Below are 19,335 nucleotides of genomic sequence, written 5' to 3'. Positions count from 1 at the left end.
TGCTAACCATAATATTTTTTTTTCTCAAATTTGAGGAGTGGCCGCCCTCTTTACCGTGGAGATTTTGTGGAGTTAAACATCACCTGAATATTTCCCTCTGACTCTGTTGTGTTTGTTCCTACAGGTTCGGTGAGGGAGAGGTGATTAAAGCTTCCAGAGACAAAACCAGTGAGTACTGAACCTCTGTCTCCTCTTCATCAGTCTGACTGGGAAATGAATCTGGGCTCATTTCACCTCCAATAGTTTTATGAATTGCATATTGTTTATACTTTATTTTTTGGCTTGAATACAACAAATGAAAGAAAGGACAACAGACAGGGTCATCATAGGCAAGAAGTGATATTTCAATTTCGATGTGTATGCATCTTTCATATCAGAAACTTTCCATTGAAATCATCAATTGTCTTTATTTTCACTGACTATTTCCTGTGACAAGGCAAGGCAATTTTATTTGTATAGCCCATTTTTACAAACCAAGGTCCACCCAGTCGATGTTGGCTGCAGAGGGTTTGTGGGCAGACAAACAATGAGGCTGGATTAAGAGGAAAGTGTCCTGGGATGCCAGGTGGTGCTGATGAGCCCTCTGGAGGTGTCGGGGGCTAGTCATCAAAACACCAATGAAGGAGGGTGCCCACCTGACAACGTCTATGAAGCCTGCAATCCCCTGCACTCAGATGAAGACCCTCTCCTGCAACGCGTGGAACCCCCCACCCCCATCAGCATGAAGAACAATATACAGTAGTCTTAAAGCTTCAGTTGGTAACAATTATTCAGTCATATTTGCTGGAACTGTCACTATATTCTGATGGTCAGACATTAAATGAGTAATTTAGGACAAAATCCAATTCCTCTGGCTCCACCTACAGCCTGGAATCGTATTTGCCAAAATCCACCGCGCCCGACAATTCTCCACCAGTCAGGTAGAGGGAGCAGGAGGAGCAGCCAATCGCCGCTCCTACACGTCGTGCTATGGATACGGTACATCTTCTGTGGGTGCGTTTATGGCTACTTTGTGTGTGTCTGTGTGTGTGTGGGGCGCTTGGCAGAGGCAAAGACGGTTTATAAACTCTTTGGCAGAGGTTCATAAACGGACCTGACGGAGTATTGTCTTGAAATTTCCGACCAAGTCGCGGAGTTTACTTTCACTTTCGTCAACTTACCAACTGGAGCTTTAAGGGATTGTAACACCTAGTCTATCTTTGAACTGAATTGAACTATTGACAGACAGCAGCATGAACCACATGGTGGAGTTTATATCTGACATATGATAAAGAGAAGAATAGCAAACACTGATTTCTGAGATGTTCTTTATTTCTTCTCTTTCAACAGGTGCCTCAAAGCTGAAGGTTTTTGTGGATGACACAAAGCCAAAGGTCTCTGAGGACAAAGTAGAGCTGAAGACCTCTGAGGATGACTCAAAGCTGAAGGTCTCTGAGGATGACACAAAGCTGAAGGTCTCTGAGGACGACTTGAAGCTGAAGAGGTTTGATGAAGACAGCTTGGAGCTGAAGGTGAGAGAAAAACATTGTATCCTGATTTTCCAGGCAGACTTCAGGGCTCAACAGAGGGGGAAAATATTCAGAGAATATCTCCTGTGCTGGTAACAACAATGAGATCTTCAGTGTAGAAACAAACTCATAGTTTAGATAGTTTAGTGGTTTCAGTCGGCACTAGATGAGTTGCATAATAATAATAGTAATCTATTCTATCCACGTTCTTCCACTAATCCGGGGCCTGGTCTCAGTGGCAGCAGGTTAAGTAGAGGGTTCCAGATGTGATGATCTGTCTGTTGATCTCCCACTACATCCTACCTTCACCCATGCACAAGACCCCAAGATACCTCAACTCCTTCACTTGGGGCAGCAACTCACCCCAAACCAGAGAGAGAAGCAGAGTTTTCTGGCTGAGAACCAAAGCCTCAGATTTGGAGCTCCTGATTCTCATGCCTGTTTTAATCCTTGAGATCCTTCCCATGAATATCATGAACAAGATCGGGACAACTTTGGTTAAGTCCAACTTACACTGCAAATAAGTTTGGCTTTCTTCTGAGAATACAGACACATCTCACTCTTTGCTTGTACATAGACTGAATGGCTTGTAGCAACAAGCGTGTTACCTCATAGTCCTGGAGGACCCCCCACAGAGTGTCCAGGGGCACATGGTTGTAAGCCCTTTCCAAGTCCTCAACACACTTGTAGACTAGCTGAACTTGAGGGGATGAAGGGAATACAGAAAACTCACTCTGTCCACTGTGCCTCAGGTCACTCAGGACTGTGGAACAAATCTGTTGGCTTCACTCAACACAATATATTTTTAAATTGTAATAAACCAGCTTACATCGTTTCTCTCTGAATTGCAGCAGTCAAGCTTCAAACCTGAACTGGAAACTAAATCTACACAAGTCTCATACAGGTAAACATGCAATAAACTTACTCAACACAGTTTTTACCAAAGTACCTTCCTCTTCCTTCACAGCTTCTCCTGAGCCACAGCAGATGTGTCTCTGCAGCGTTGTCCTCATGGTCGACTGTGTGAGGGAACATCAGCTGGATCAGCTCTCAGTCAGCTGAGTCAGGAGGAACACAATGTTTTAGCCAATGTTGAACCTTTTTCATCTCAGGGTCTGAGGTGGTCACTCTGCTTTCTGTGTCCTACAGGTTCAGGTGTCCTGGTCCAGGCCAGTTCCAGTGTTCTTCAACTGGACTGGTGTTTGTTGTGGCTCAGGAGGCGGAGCTGCTCTACAGGACTGTCCAATGGGATGAGAGCCTCCTCCACTCAGTTGGCAAGATGGCTGCAGGACCGCTGTTCAACATCCAGTGTCCTGAGGATGCCGTCCGTCAGCTCCACCTCCCACATTGTGAAACAAAGGATGGTGAGCAAGTGATTGTGTTTGTTAGAGCAACGGTGGGGAACTAATGATGTAACTTAAGTTGTGTGACCATCTAATTGACGTGTACATTTATTACATGACTATAATGTAAAATCAGGGCACTGTCCTTCACCAGCCTCCTGATTAATTTCCTGATGTTGACAACAGTGACTGAAATGATCACTGCTGTTGTAACGAGGTTGTTGTCTCTGTGTTTCCACAGCTCTGCTCTGTGACGGTCTGCTGTCTGTCGCCCACATCACTGATGATGGAATGAGCTTCATCGAGCCACTGGAGATCACAGACACTCATGTGATCATCTCAGTCCCTCATCTTTCTGCCTTTGGCCTGGTCTGGGTTCGGGATCTTATATGGACGTGGTGGAACAACATGAAACCAGTTTGCAGCCAAATTCTGCTGTTCCACAAACCAAACCCCACGGCACAGGAGCAATACCTCAATGTGCACCTGCTGCCTCATAACGTCCCTGTGGGTGAGGTAAGGCTACTGACTGAAGTGTTAGAGATTCACTTTGCTTCACTTTCCAAACTCTTCACTAACAGACCTGATGACATGAACAACCATATCCACTTTGTTTCATGGACACTGTGTTTCAGTGTCACCTTGCCACCTCTTCAGCACGTCTTACACGAACATTCACATGAATTCAAGGATGAAAGTCAAAGATCAGTGTGACCTCAGAAAGGACTCTCTCTGTCCTGTAGCTCCAGCCCAGTAGAACCAATCTGTTCAGCAGGCCCATGCAGAGACCTTTGGAGGGGCAGGTGCTCAAAAAAAAAGTATATATATATATGTATAGCAGTGATCATAATGATGATGAGAAAAGAAATGAGAAAAGAAAACACATTAATCAAAGTTGGAATCTATACTGAGATTCAAACCCAGACTAGAAAATGGTTTTGCTTAGTGGGGTAACTGCTCTACCAGGTGAGCTACACATCACTCATTGTTAAGTTTTGTGTCTAGCGTCTTTCAGAGTTGGCTGGCTGTAAAGCAGCTGGCCCCAACCGACTCTTATTTTGATCACATCAGCAGGACCGCATCTTCACGCAGCGGTCACAGTCACCTCGGTCCGACCGTTGTGGCGCCCATATTGCCCTATGGCCAGTCCGTCACTACTCCTATTTTATAGCGTAAATGCAAATTGTTGTTGTAACGTGTGATCTGTCGGATTTTGGGCCGAGCCCATCTCTTGCAGTGGCAGGGGCAAGTCGGCGCACGACTTGCTGGATGATGTGACCAAGGGGAGCCAGGTCATTTCATTTAGGCTGCATAAATTCTTATTATTGTTTGTTAAAGGCCCCATGCTGTGCACTTTTCTCTGGGTTTATTTACCTGCTGATATCCCTAACAAGATGTATCATTGGGTTTGAATACCTGTGATCTGCTTAATATCGTTTATACTGCCCCTTTCTGTTGCCTCTTTCTGGAGCTCTAGCAGGCACTGGTCATTTGGCCAATCAGAAGAGAGAATGAGAACCTCTCCTCTGATTGGCTGACTGTTTTTGAGTGTCATGTGGTCGGGCCAATCACAGGCAAGTAACTGGAACCGAAGCTGCATTCATAAAAATTGAAAAAAAAACAACTGGTCACGGTGGGCGGAGTTACCTTGCGTGTGACATCACAGAAAGGAGGAAGTGCTATCTGCTCGTCTCAAAGAGAATGTTCCTACAAATGGGCGGTGTGTGTTTCTCCGTTTATGACCAGTTTGATGCATGGGACAGTATATACGTGGCCCAGAGACCTCCCCAAGCACCAAAAAATAACAAAAATCACATTTTTCATGCCATGGGGCCTTTAAATGTTATTCTTGAAGGGCTACTGACAGATCTTCACACACGCAAAAAAAAGCACCGACAAAAGGGCACTTTGGACATCAAGGGGCAGGTGCTTCAGCACCCTCCGCCCCCCCCCCCCCCCCTCTGCACGTGCCTGCTGTTCAGGCTCAGGCCCGACACTAATGAAATGATCTGATTGTTCTCCAGGTGAAGGCGAAGCACAATGACTTTAAGTTCATCGACACGACTTCTGAAAGCACACTCGTCAAAAATAAAACTTACAGAGTTCACTGTCCGCACGCCGACACAGTCCAGCCTGAGGTGAGTGTTTCAGATTAAAGCTGACATGATTCCTCAAACTGCTGTCACTCACCTGGAGACACTGACACACATGCTGCTGGTTTTTCAGGAAAAGACCTTTGTCCCGAACTTTGGACAAAATTTCCACCCAACATTTCAGATCTTCCTACCTTCAAGCACTGTGACAACCCATGTAGAGCTCCGAGATGAAACAGAGACAGCTGTGTGGAAGTGCCGAGTTCCTCTGCCAGGTAAAGTCTTCATCCACCTGACAGGGATCTGACTGATGAGTGGTGTCTCTGTTCTTATTGGGCCACAGATCATCTTCTGTCTGCTTTTATTCTGTGATCCATTCTTGTCGACAAGTGAGAGGCAAACTAGTGGGAAACCATTCAGAGTAGGACGAAGGACATTCATGAAGGAGCTGAAAGGACCTTCAACAAAATATGGACAATAAATATTTATCCTCAGTCCTCCATCAGGTCCTGAATCAGTCGTCCCTCTTCGGACCGTCCCTTCTCCTTTAGATGTTTCTCAGATACTTCACTTTCTCCAAGTTCCTGTTGATGTGTCTGTAACTTGTGAGTCTGTCACATGTCGTCATCCCAGTGTCAGAGCTCATCATATTAATAATTCATTTAATTTATATAGCGCTTTTCAATATCCCAAAGACGCTTACAAAGAAACAAAAGAAACAGGGTAGAGACATACAGGGGGAGACGAGGGAGAGACAGTACACAGTGACACATTAATGAGCGAGGTGATGGAGAGATCGGCTATGGGTAGGGGAGGTCATAGGCTTGGGAGAAGAGGTATGTTTTTAACCGGGACTTGAATGTGGGGAGTGAGGGTGAGTCGCGGACAGATGGGGGGAGAGAGTTCCAGAGTCGGGGTGCAGTATGGGCGAAGGTTCTGTCGCCACATCAGAAGTGATGTTGGATGGACTTTACAGTTGTGTTCGGCCTGGTGTGATCACTGGTGACTTCTGGGTTACTGCTGTAAGGACTTTCTACAGAGTCCTGAACTGAGACAAGCAACCTGGACGAGACAGATTGAAGTGTTCCACCCCTACACTTGTTATTGAATTTGCCTCTAAAGCACAGATGTGTTTTTTGAACACAAGTATATTTCTTGTTCATCTTCCAGGTGCTGTTCCCGAACCAACTCCAAGTGTCTCAGCTCCTTCTTCAAGTGTCTCAGCTCCGACTCCAAGTGTCTCAGAGGAAGAGAGGCTGTGGTCTGCTCGGACTGAGTTTATCAAACGAATCTCTGAAGAGAATCTTAAATGTCTGCTGGATAAACTCCTGGAGCTTGGAGTGGTAACTGACCCTGAAATGGAGTCTGTTGCTGCGATAGCAAACAGGGAAGACAAAGCTCGAAAGGTGATTGACACTGTACGAAGAAAAGGAGAAGCAGCTTGTTCAGATCTGATCAGAGTTCTGTGTAACATGGATCGCTACCTGTCAACACAGCTGAAGCTGAGGTAGAAACAGTCTGTCAGGTGTTTGTGTCTCACATAAATGTCTTAAACGCTTTTACTTATATGTTTTGGATGATTTGGTAAAACCCTTTAAAGTCCCAGACTTGTCAGAGTCGACTGATAGTGGATTTTAAAGACAATTTTGAAATTGAGAATCGAAAAGCTGATTGCCGGTTAATTGGCCAATATCTCATTGTAACTGTATAAGAGACAGGTTTCATTTTTGTGGGATTCTTTTTTTTTTTTTGTAAGTGTGGCCGGGTGGTAAATTAATAATAAATGTTATTTTCCACTTAATTGTGAAATGATCCCAATGTCTTATAATGTGTTTTTGTTTTCTTTTGTTCCGATTTGAATGTCATATTTCAAGGTTGGAGATGTACACAAAACTTAATGAGTTTCATTTGTTATCACAGGTTGGCAGCATTGAGCTGCTTTTGTTTCGGCCAGGCGCATTATGGCCATTATGTCCTGCCTAGTGCATTGTGGGTTATTGTTTTGTTTTTCTGTGGAGTCTGAGCCACGAGCACCCTAGATGTGTTGCTAACTAAAGAGAGGAAACTGCTGCTCTGTAGGTGATTTATTGCAGGGGTTAGCATGCCAGCCGTCAACCGGGGCTAACAGCTAGCTTAAGTGTGTAAGGAAAGCTCCAGCTCCTGTGTTCAACTGTGTGGCGTGTTGCGTTTAAGTGACCGTGGTAATATTATAAATGTATATTTTCGTGTTGTGTGGGCGTATGATCATGTTTATGACCTCTGTGTTATGTTGTTTCTGAAATCGTTCATAGCCCACTGCCGTGTTTTGTGTTCATTTATTTCTATTGTACAATACAACAACTGACTTTGAGTCAGAGTCCTGCACGGGTCCAATTTTGGAAAGGTTTTTAAGCCTGTGTCCCGACCAGTCACCCATGATTATTTCTGACTTCATCCCGGATCCAACCCGCCCGTCAATATTAAGACATCACCGGCGATAACGGGGGTATCCATACTCTTTAGAAAAAAGAAGGAAAAAAAAGAGAGAGGAAAAAAAAAAACGTATTCTTTCGCGGCTATTTCCGGAACGGAGAATGATAGCGACATAATTCTTTTTTTAATGAAAGCAGGACACTTCAGCCTTTACATTGATCCCATCGGTGTGTTTGTAGCTTACCCAGAAGCTGCAGTCAAGCCATGACAGGCTAAACTCCAGTGGGAACACTGTGAGCGGTCACACGAGCGGCCAAAGATTGTTTATTTACATCAAGATGATAAAAAATTATTTGCTACGCTGGTTCGCGCAGCTGCGAGTGAGTTTTTCTCTGTAGGCCGACACACATTCACCCGCGTACCCACCCGCGTTCATTTGAGTTGCCCGACCCGTGAATTTTCGCAAGACAGTTGATCCACCCGTTGAACACCGTTTTTGCGGGGTACCTGTCGGATACCCGCGGGGATCCGACCCGATGCAGGACTCTGCTTTGAGTGTATCAATTTTGTCAGACAAGCCTTTATAAACTGATGTGGAATAAACAAATTTTGGCACAGGACACAATTTTGTGTCCTATGCGTTTCAAATTCCACGGGCTACACAAGAAATAAGAATAAATGCAACCAACTAAATAAAAAGGTTAACATTGATGAATAATTTGATTGGAACTATGTCAATGTAGAAGATAATTTTAGTTGTGAAACACTGGCTCGCTATACTTTTGCCTCCTTACATGGACATTAATGTGAAATTGTTGCAGGGACATTACATGAACTTCTGTGTTTTATTTTGTAGTTTTCTCAGTGTCTCATGGTGTTGTCTGATGTTGTCAGCAGGAGTGGGAGAGGACAGAAGAAACCAAGACACAGTCATTGGTCCTGATTAAATATAAATAAATTCAGGTGTTACCTTCATCTTCAGCTTCTGTGTGGAGATCTGCTGAAATAACAGGATGTTGTCCGTTTGTGACTGATGTGACGTGAACAGACATCAAACTCTGTCGATAAACATTTAAAGCAGAAGTGAGTGATATATTTGTGTTACAGTAATATAAGTCTTAAATAGTTATATCTTCCGACAGCAATCACTTACATAGAGTGTTTGGTCTGAAACACGGGTCTGTCAGTCACTCTGCTCTGCTCTGAGCCGAGGAGAAAACATTTATCGTATCCTACAGTTTTTATCCAATGAGGAGAGAGAACGGCATGCAGGGCTGTGTGTGCAGCCAAGGAACGCCGTGAATGTGGCGACGTAGGGACGAGGACTGTTATGGTGCGTTCAAGGCAACTCGTAACTCGTGTTTTACCGACCTGTGAAGTTGTATCAGTTTGATCTGGTACGAGTTCACGGGTCGGAAGTTACGAGTGGCCGTTATAGTGACTTTCACCGGTAAAACAGGTCGGAAAAACACGAGTGGGTTGCCTGGAACGCTACAAAGTCGTAAGTTGTGACTTGAAGCTGTAATTTACAATTTCAAAAGCCGGCCTGGAACGCAGCATTAGCGAAAACGACCGGATCGCTTACTTCTGCTTTAAGTGGTCCCTCGCTTTATCGTGTCCCCAGACCGGTCCCTCACTTTATTGTGTTTCCAAAAGAGCTTTTCCTAATGGGACTAAGGAATCATCTCCTGGGTTTGCCCTGGTCGTCCTATTTTGGTGATTAGCTGATTAACGAGCCGTGATCAGTGGACTGTTTTTGTGACTCAGTGATGCATCTTCACTTGCAAACAATCTTTGCGAGAGTCCAACAGAACATTCACATTAATTAAAACTAATTAGCTATAACTGAAAACGATACTAATACTATGGTTTCTATTAATTCTAATAATATTAATAACAATATTCTGCTGCTGTTGTTTCTCATCCATCTGTAGCAGCTGCTTTGGTTCTACGGTTCTGAAGTTCTGAGGTTATTAGGGTGGATTTACACCTGGTTTGTTTAGAGTTGTTCAGAAACAGGGAGCGTTTCACCCCAGAGATCAGTTTGTTTGGTTCGTATTAGGGCTGGGCGATAAATCGATTTTATTGATTAATTCGAATGTGTAGTTCAGATCGATTTGTTTTATTGTTCTTCAGTTCTGCAGTTTAAAGGTTTTATTGTTCTAGGGCTCAGAGGTTGTGAGGTGTTGTGGTTCTGGAGTCGTACCGTGCTCTGCTTGAGTCTCTCCAGCAGCTCCTTCTCGATGGCGTTGTCCAGCTGGGCGGCGATCAGAGCTTTCTCCTACAGACACGACAGACAGGGAAACGACAGGTGAGCGAGCAGCGAGAACACCTGAGGAGCGAACACCAGGTGAGGAGGAGCCGACACTCACCTCCTTCCTCTTCTCCCTCTGCTCCACCTTCCTGCTCAGAGGAACCAGCTTCCTCCTGAAGGACAAGCACAAACACAGCATCAGTCATCCAGACCACGGAAACCGATCGATCGATTATCAGAACAGCTGATCATGTCTCTGAAGACCAGGGGCCGTATTTATCAAGCGCCTTACAGTGACATTTTAGTCTTCAGAGAGAAGAATTTGTAGACTTTAGTCTGAGGGTGTATTCACACCTGCAGTGTTAGTGCGCACTAAATTTAGTCCAGTTTGGGTCAGTGTGAAAGCACATCGCACTTTAATGCGCACCAAAACTAGTGCGGCCTGAGGAGGTGGTCTCGGTTCGGCTCCAGCCTAACTCTGGTGCGCACTAGTTGATGTGTGAAAGCAACCGCACTCTGGTGCGAGCCAACTGCCAGGCGAACTCAACACGTTTGAGCTAAAAGGGCTCCCGTAGTCGTCGACAACGGGTTAACGCAGCGGGGAGACCGGCCGGTGCTCCGGTCCTACGCAGCTCTGTCCCCACAAACGAAGCAGCAGCAGCAGCAGCCGGTCGGTGTGTGTCCGTTGAGTCACTCAGACACCGGACAGGTCGGCGGCTCCGTCCCTTGTGTCCGCGGAGCAGCTGATTACCGAGCAGCAGCAGAGGTCCGCCCGTGTTTAACGTTTAACCGGGAACTAACGGGACCGAGCTGGGTGAACGCAACCGGAAACCAGCCGGAAGTACCAAACAGAGTTATACATGCAAACAATATAGAAATAAATGACCAGAGCTACTAACAACCGGCCCTACTGGAGTCTCCATCATGAAAGTTTTATCAATCAGCGCTTCCAGATTTCAGCCGGTAGTCATGGAGACGTGACGTTCTCCAAGTTTGGTCCCAAGTGACAAAAAGCAGGTGTGAAAGCAACCGCACTAACTGAAAAATGAAACAATGTATCATTTTAACATTTGGTGCGCACCAGGGTGCACACTAAACAGGTGTGAATACACCCTGACTCTCAAACGTAAAAGCTTCTATCAACGTTCTCCAGTCTAAATCCAAATTTCCTCTGACTCGGTTTAGCTCCATTTGTCGTATCAAACCTTCGCCCACTGGATGCGTCGCATTTCCGATCCGTCTCCGGAGCTCAGAGCAGCTGGAGAAGACCTGAGACAAACAGGTCACTTTGCCTTGAGTTTGATTTTCTGTTAGGCTACTTACTCGTATTCGTATTTTACGAAAAGAAAAAAAAGGAGAAGCAGCTTGTTCAGCTCTGATCACACAGCTGAAGCTGAGGTAGAAACAGTCTGTCAGCTGTTTGTGTCTGATACCAGAAGAAGCTAAATGTATTTTAACTATGAGAAGGAAAAAAGAAAATATCAGAATTATAAAGGTCACAGGAACATGCAGAGTAGGGGTGGGGGGGCTATGGATGCTGGAGTACCTGCCCCTTTGCCCCTTGATGTCCAAAGTGTGAAATGTGGATACCGTCACATGATCCACATAGACGTGCCCTGATGTGACCCTGCAGCTGCAAGAGTCAATCAATTAAAGTGAAATATTGAACTTACAGTTTTCATTGTCAGCGTTTGGAGGGAGCACTTTATTCTTCTGTTTTGCTGCTGTCAGAAACTTTAAAGATGATCCTGAGGAGAGATAAGAGATGTTTTAAATGTTCTTCTCAGGCATAGCTTTCATTATTCATTGATTTCATACCACCCAAAGCTTGTTAACTTTTACACTTTAAAGTTATTATAATACTGAATACTCATATCAATACTGTAACATATTAAATTAGCTTATTTACTTCACCCTGCTAGCTAGCAAGTTATTAGAGTGCTACTTGCTGTCAAGGAGGCCGACAATTAACGTTAATTTAAACTTGCTTCTTTTTTCTTTTACTTCACAACCTTCAGTGCCAGAGCACCAGTCTCTCAGTCAGGGGCGGAGTGGCCATCGGGAGGACCGGGAGATTTCCCGGTCGGCCGGCGGCCAATAAACTCAAGTGAGCCGGCCCTTAAGCTGCCCTGCGTGGCCGTGTGGTGCTCACGAGTTAAAAGTAACATTTACTGCAAGCCCACGTCATAATCTCCAAGCTCTACCTATACATATATATAAAAGTCCACCCATTATTTGAACCCCTTCATGTCTCTCTACCTCTCACTCATGGTTGCGATAGTGAATCAGACTCTCATCAATCCAGCCTACTAAATGATTTTTGTTTAGCCTCCTATCTTTATCTAATTATTTTTTCTTCAATGTTACAGAACTTTCATGACCACAAAATATAAAATAACCAGCAATTTAATTTGTTTGTTTGTTCTTAAACTAATGTAGAATGGTGCAAAGCCTCATGGGAAATGGTAAATCCTATCACTGTGAAAGTTATCATTAAACTAGCGGCTACGGCTAAAAACAGATCGACTCACGGAAGCCAACCAGCAAACCTTATCAGTCCTGCCCGTGTGTTACGTTATCTATAAGTTATATTAATTTAACAAGACAACACAGTCCGTGCTTTACTGTAAGTGGGCCAGTGCGCGTTACGAGCCGGAACCTCTCACATCACAGCAGCAGCTACTCTGTCTTCTCCATGGGCACCGAAGCATGTTGGTGAGTAGGACAAGACCCGAAACGAAACCGTGGCGTTTGCAGCGCGCTGTCAGTAAAATCAATTTGCAGAGTAGAGTAGTTGAGAGGGGGAAATAAAGGAATAAACATGACTGGATGTAATGTTATGGTCAGCAGTGTTACTGTACTGTAAGTAGGCTAAATCTGCTTGGGAGGCACTAATTGCAGCTCTTTCACATTCTGTATTTCTGTAATTTCTTTCTTTCTTTTTTTCTTTTAGCTAAGTAACAATGTGTTAAAATGCACCAGAATATGGGAAATGGTGTAGCCATTATAAAAAAAATTCTGGGGGAGGACCCCCAGACCCCCAATTAAGTTGTTTAACCCACATTTTTCTTTTTTCTTTTTTTTGCTTGTGGCACTCATATATTTTGCCATACGGAATGACACATAGCTCTGTTTGAGCGGTGAGCGGTACAGAAATATGTAAATGGTGTGTGTGTGTGGGGGTGGGGGGGGGGTTTGGGCCGGGCCGATGGTGGGCCGGTGCGGTCAGAATTTTCCCGGTAGATTTTGGTGCCCCACTCCGCCCCTGCTCTCAGTCAGACCGACTCGAGTGCAGTCCGACTCGCTAGCGAACCAAGCAAAAACCTGAAGTAATAAACTTAACATTAACGTTTGTTAATCTAACGCAGTCACTGGTCTGACGCTAAAATTAGCTGCCATTCAAGTGTCTTCCCGTTTGTAAGACTAACAACATTTGTTCAATAACAGCAGTTATTTACTGTTCTCATTATACTTAATCACTCCACTTACCACTGTCTCGCTTTGTTTTTACTTCAGCCTCTCTTTCCTTCTCTTCTCACTCCCAGACGGATAGCTCCTCTTCTTTTTCCTTCGGCTTCATTTGAAACTCCCAGGATGATAACTCAGGTGCATCATACGGGTTCATTTTCTTTTCTCTCTCTACTTTTTATTCTTCTTTGCTCTTGCTTTTGACTCTATTTTTAATTTTTACAATTTGTTTTTCATTTTTAAAAAATGTTTGTTTTTATGCTGTTTTATGCTGTTCTTTTTAAATGTTTTGTCTTTATGTAAAGCACATTGAGTTGAAATACGCTATATGAATAAATGTAAATAATTGCCTAATGTTAGATGGGATCATGGGAGTGACACCCTTTACGGAGGTTTCCTACTGAGCTGCCTTTTTGACTGTGATGCTTGATTTATAGACGAAACTCCTCCCTCACTGTATAAAAACCACAAAACACCTTTAATGCAAAAGATTTTATCGAGTGTCAAGGGACCGAAGGGTCACAAATCTCAACAGGAAGTCACTGGATTTATTTTAAAAAACTACATTTTGTTGTGACCAACGCCTTAAGCTTCCCTCGCCAAAGGAAAACACAAATAGTTCATGTACAAACAGGAAACAAAAACTCACCTAGATGAAGATTTCTGCCTGTTAAGAATAGTGTCAGCAGGTGGCGCTGTGGTCACAGCTCAGTCTCTGCCCATCTGAATCCAAAGACATTTTCTCTGTGACTCTGACTCCACAGATTCCTCAGAGTGAATGGGATCAGCGACCTGGGGTAAAATATTATCAGAAGAGAAAGTTTATCTCTAAATAATCAAACAGCCATGTTTGTTTTTACAGAGATAAATGCCTGTGAATGAACAGCAGCTTAATGTCAGTTTGTTTCAGGTAAATGTTGACAATGATCAGTCAAAAGGCTGAACAACAACGTGCTCTTTATATTGGATTCTCTTCTTTCTGTTCTGCTGATTTTCTGTCTGCTTCAGTAACAAACATGCTTCTCATGGATCTTTGACTGTTTATATTTGTAATCTGTATTGAGTTTCTCAGCTGTACCTGTTCATTATATGACCATGGGATTCAGTTATTTGTAAATAAAACACAGTGTATGTCCTCTAGCGGTTTATGCGTTGTGTATAGTTTCACAGATGACCACCAGGACAGTCACTGCCAGACTCTGATGCAACTTTATTTGTATCAGATTATGAAGAAAGTAAAAAATATCTCTCCACCAGGCCTTGCAGTCACAGCTCAGGATAAAACACACTGGAACAAAACAAAACTCATAAGACTCACTGCCTGGGGTCCGTTTCACAAAGCAGGTTTAGTGAAAACTCTGAGTCTGTTAACCCTGAAATGAGGCAAACTCTGGGTTTTCCGTTTCAGAAAGGGAGGTAACTCAAACCAGGGAAAGAGGAGTAACTCCAGCCCGTTTCACAACAATATGAATAAGCTAGTGCAAAAAGCCAGAAGGGAAAAAAATCCATTTAAAGTCATTATATTGAATGTTTTAAAATGATACTGAAGAATGTTTGCATTACAGCTCATGGTAACTGAAGCTTGGAGTCAGTTACTATGGCAACACACTCTGGAGCAGGTTTTCTCCAACTAACCCTGAGTTTCTCCTTTTTATCTGAAGCCTGCAGACTGAAAGCAGCGGCTGACAGGACGTGTAAACTCCCTCAACTGGATGTTTTATTCTCTATGAGGATTTGTTTGATCGTTCCCATTATTGTTCTGCACCGTCAGTTTAACTGAACAACCCTCACATGACACCACACGGACACTTCTCCCTCTCTCTTATTTTTTTTGTAATAGGTCGATCCATTTATGGATTATTTCCGGGTGTGATTGATGACTACACCACATCCCCGTCACGTTATAATGAGACAAACTTGAACATATCAAACACACATTTGGAGTTGCACCTGCTCAAACACACAATGTTGAATAACTCTCGAGATTATTATTTTCTTTTTTTGATTAATACTCATGTAATGTCCCGCGGTAAAAAAAAAAAAAAAAAAAATCAGAGCTCACGTCCATTTGCTGCTGCTACAGATTTTTCTTTTTTTTGGGGGGGGGGGGGGGGGGGCGTGATTCTGCTTCAGCATTCATTCGTCACTCCACCGTGAGAAGTGGGAGGGGGGGGGGCTTTTTTTCTGCTTGTTGCCATGGTGAATCATGTTCTATTGTTCCATTAATGAGGGCTTTTCATCTCTCCATAACTCAGGGTCAAGTTACCTCAGAGTTGATTGAACTAACTGTTGTCACCTGTTCTGAAACCCAAAACTCTGAGTTTCCTATCTCAGAGTAGATCAACTCAGAGTTCAGGATTAGACTCAAGAGTTTGTTGAACCTGCTTTGTGAAACGGACGCCTGTTAAACAGCTACGCCGCTAGGATTAGCCACAACAAGCTAACACTGAGCTAACAAAGCTACCGAACAGCCACATTAACAGTTTACTCCTCGTGTATCTCACTCAGCTTCATCACAGAACATCAGCAGTTGGAGCAGATCTTCATGTATCTATAAATAATGTGCAATTTGACCATCAAAAATAAAGTTAACTGACCAGTAGGCTACAAGTCAACCTACCACGAGTCCTCCGACAGCAGACTGTTGCCTAGAAACAGGGCGTCCCCGTGAAGTCTGTAGGGGTTCGTCAGTGTGGCATTTCAAAATAAGAGATCATAATAAAAAAACATAAAACAATAACAGACAGGTTAATAATAATTAATTAATTACAGCGCAGTCAATAATGACAGAATTAGGCCTACAGTTAGAAATGTAATTACTTCCTTATTATATATTAACAATCAAGCAGACTTTATTTATTCATTTAGCCTACTTTTCATAGGCTACATGTAGCACAAAGTGCTTTAAACCATAAAAGCAAAAAAATCAAAACAGAAGTAAAACTAAAAGCCACACAATTTGATTTGATGTTTAAGATTTGTTTTTGATGTTTTTAAAGATATCAGCCAGATTAAAAGGCTAATTGTATAAAAACTTAGCCAGGATTTTTCATTTTTTTATCATTACTTTTAGAATTCCAAGATCCTCTCTATTGCAAGGTGTACAGAACAGGAGATTTGCATATATGCCTATAATAATAATAATAATAATAATAATAGTAACTTGTATTTATATGGCACCTTTCAAAATACCCAAGGCGCTTTATATGAGCATGAGCCAGGGTCTAGGGGTGGGGTTAAGGAAACAGAAAGAGGGGAGGAAACACTTAACAGACAAAGGGAAGGCTGAGCAACAGACTGAACTAAGACCGATGGGTAAAAGCCATGGTGAAGAGATGGATACATATGGATACATACAGTATATCCACACACAAAAAAACCCACCAAACTTACCTTGCAAAATGCACAACACTAAAAAGTCGGGAGTTAAGACGGTGAAGTGTCTCCTACAGACACATGCTGAGAGTCACGTGATTTTCAGTAGAAGCAGAAGAGAGGAGGAGCTCTGCTCAGTTAATAATTAAACTCACAGATGGAGAACTGAAGCTGAAGTCTTTACTCAGGTGAGTTCTATCTTAATGATTCTGTTGTCTCTCTGTGGACTGTGGAGAAGATGAGGATCTGTTGGTTGTGTGAGTTGCAGTGTTGAGTTTGACCGTGTAGGCTACTCTGTGTGTGTGTGTGTGTGTGTGTGTGTGTGTGTGTGTGTGTGTGTGTGTGTGTGTGTGTGTGTGTGTGTGTGTGTGTGTGTGTGTGTGTGTGTGTGTGTGTGTGTGTGTGTGTGTGTGTTATTTCCTGTCCTGCCAGAGTTGGGTCTACTTCCTGTGTTTATGCGCTAGCCGTCAGTGTTACCGGTTTCATTCTCAGACCGACTGAAGTAGGCTACAGAACATGAGCGGTTGTGCAGAGGAGGAGGGGAACACAGAAGAAACTCCAGGACCTGAAGACAGTAATCCATCCAAAGATGATCCGTCCTCCAGTCCCGAGCCTCCGGGTACAAGGTAAGAGACTTGTAACAAATGTCTAGCATTTTGTTTTTGCACTGATGGCCAATAGTCTAGAGGAGACAGGAGAGAGGGAGAGAGAGAATTTCATGCGTAGCCGCGTTTCCACTGCAGGAACTTTCCTCAGGAACCAACCTTTCAAGGAACTAAGCACGTTTTTTTTTACCAGAGGTACCAGAAACTAAAGAGTAGAATAGTTCCCGCCAAAACAGCCCTGGTCGGGCGAGGGTGTGGTGGTGGTGCGGGGGGGGGCAGTGCCAAAGACGGTTTAGAAACCAAGACGACCCATGACGAGTCAGCTTCCTGTATTCATTTAACTTATCTTGTAATAAATCCAATTGTTATTTGTATTCTATTATCTATTTTTTTTGTTTTGTTTTGTTTTGTTTTTTATGTCTATGATTAATGTGACTATGTGTTGAAGATTTATGTGCTGCCATTCTTGGCCAGGTCTCTCTTGCCAAACAGATCTTGGATCTCAATGGGACAAACCTGGTTAAATAAAGGTTAGAATAATAATAACTAGAAAATTTCCTCTAGGCCGGGGTTGCCATTCCTGTCAACATGGGAATCAAACCCACGACATTAAGGTCAAGACAGAGCTGATCTGACAGACACATAATGATCTGGCTGATGTAAGATGGAATTCATTTATGGGAAGAGTTGGTTTGAAGAAAACATACAATGTGATTATGTTATTGATTAGATTCAATTATTAGAATAATTCATGATGTGATAAAACGTATTCTGTATATTGTTGTGAAAATCAGGAACTACTTTCTACTCTACGTTTTCATTAGCCATGTTTCCATCCAAAGTGATTCGAATTACTGGGAAATGCGCATTAAAAGAAATTCGAATCGTGTGTGTTTCCATCTACGGACTTTGCAGCCCCCCCCGGACGGATTGACGGTCTGATTTGAACACATTAGCGCGATTTAGCGCATATGTTTATTACCTTCATAACGCGACCTGTCCGTGTGTGTGTGTGAGAGAGAGAGAGAGAGAGAGAGAGAGAGAGAGTCGCGGCCGTCACAGACTTTATTAATGATAAACGCTGGATGCGCTGGTTGATAAGTTTAATTTTTACTGAGGAGGAACTATGAAGAAGTGCAGTAACATCATTATGAAGGTGTGTGGGGGCTTTTATTTTGCCGTGGCGGTGCACCACAATTGATTACATGTAGTGAAACCCTGATGTTGTCTTGTGAGTGAACTGCAAACACGGGAGCAGATGGGGTGAAAGTGTGCTACATCACACTTAATTCGCATACAGCTGTTTCCATCCCATTCGAATCAACCAAAACCCGGCCCTAGCGAGCGTATTTCAGTTTGTGCAGATCAGGGGATTTTAATTCGAATCACGGCGTTTCCATCATCATTTTCCAATGCGCATCTAAACAGCTGATGGAAACGCACCTACTGGTTTAGACTGGGTGAAGTGATAAGGTGCAGTGTTGATGGCACCACAGCACCGTTTGTCTTGGTCTGAGTAGACACAAAAAAGTTAAGTTCTTCTGAAGAAGCTGTTACTGTACTGTTTTTACCCATGAGCCAAACGTTCAGTTCAGATAACAATAACAAGCACCCAGCGTTAAATTAACATACTCTGACAAAGTTGGATCTAGGTCAACTGGACTTGGTTGTAGATGGTTAAAGACGTTTCAGATCTCATCCAAGAGGCTGCATTTCTAAAATACCAGAGTATCTTTCACTGTTTCTAATTTTCTCTCTTAAAGGAACAACGAGGAGTTTTGGAAAGTTAAAAGAATAGTTCACCCAAAAATGAAATGTCACTCATTATTTACTCACCCTCACGTTGACTAAGGGCTGGGAGCAGTTTCAGAGTCCTCTGTGGCTTCTCTGAGTTACAGGGGGTCGTAGCACTGCATGTCCATGTAACGGTTGCAAATGGACACCAGCTGTCTTCGTCACAAAAAAACACACCAAAAAACATCCAAATACCTCCATGCTGCTCGTATGTAATGTCCGTCTTGTATTGAAGCCCCAAAATGCGAAATTGTCCTGAAAAAAATTAAATAAGTCTATATTTCAAGCTTGTTTGCAGCGGAAGCTCCTCTTCCGCGAGATTTGGACGGACCAGGAAGAGGAGCTTCAATACAAGACGGACATTACATACGAGCAGCATGGAGGTATTTAGATGTTTTTTGGTGTGTTTTTTTGTGACGAAGACCGCTGGTGTCCATTTGCAACCGTTACATGGACACGCACTGCTACGCCGAGACCCCCTGT

General features: G+C 43.4%; 2 protein-coding genes across 3 annotated transcripts in view; both read left to right on the top strand.

The window, feature by feature from the left end:
• The window catches only part of LOC146980746 (uncharacterized), a 284,820-nt gene that overhangs the window by 242,714 nt on the left and 22,771 nt on the right, over positions 1-19,335 (top strand). The window lies entirely within an intron of this gene.
• Positions 2,125-6,483, top strand: LOC146980747 (caspase recruitment domain-containing protein 8-like). Of its 2 annotated transcripts, XM_085785762.1 has the most exons (6): positions 2,125-2,412; positions 2,658-2,872; positions 3,093-3,367; positions 4,876-4,989; positions 5,078-5,219; positions 6,115-6,483. In XM_085785762.1, exons 2-6 carry the CDS (start codon positions 2,788-2,790, stop codon positions 6,453-6,455), a joined length of 957 nt encoding a protein of 318 aa, XP_085641888.1. In that variant the 5' UTR covers positions 2,125-2,412; positions 2,658-2,787; the 3' UTR covers positions 6,456-6,483. The 2 variants fall into 2 exon arrangements, with proteins under 2 accessions (XP_085641888.1, XP_085641889.1); XM_085785763.1 differs by lacking the exon at positions 2,125-2,412 and having other exon boundaries at positions 2,547-2,872.

This window comes from Trachurus japonicus, chromosome 9 (genome assembly GCF_045865225.1).
Source record: "Trachurus japonicus isolate A0001 chromosome 9, Traja_1.0".
Lineage (NCBI taxonomy): Eukaryota > Metazoa > Chordata > Actinopteri > Carangiformes > Carangidae > Trachurus > Trachurus japonicus.
Note: the sequence above shows the minus strand (reverse complement) of the source record. Positions and strands in the feature narration are given on the sequence as shown.

Bases quoted from the DNA above. Each gene is read 5' to 3' on its own strand.
- LOC146980747 (XM_085785762.1), top strand. From the start codon at position 2,788: ATGGCTGCAGGACCGCTGTTCAACATCCAGTGTCCTGAGGATGCCGTC. The intron at 2,873-3,092 runs GTGAGCAAGTGA...GTGTTTCCACAG, and splicing joins ACATTGTGAAACAAAGGATG to CTCTGCTCTGTGACGGTCTG. The intron at 4,990-5,077 runs GTGAGTGTTTCA...CTGGTTTTTCAG, and splicing joins CCGACACAGTCCAGCCTGAG to GAAAAGACCTTTGTCCCGAA.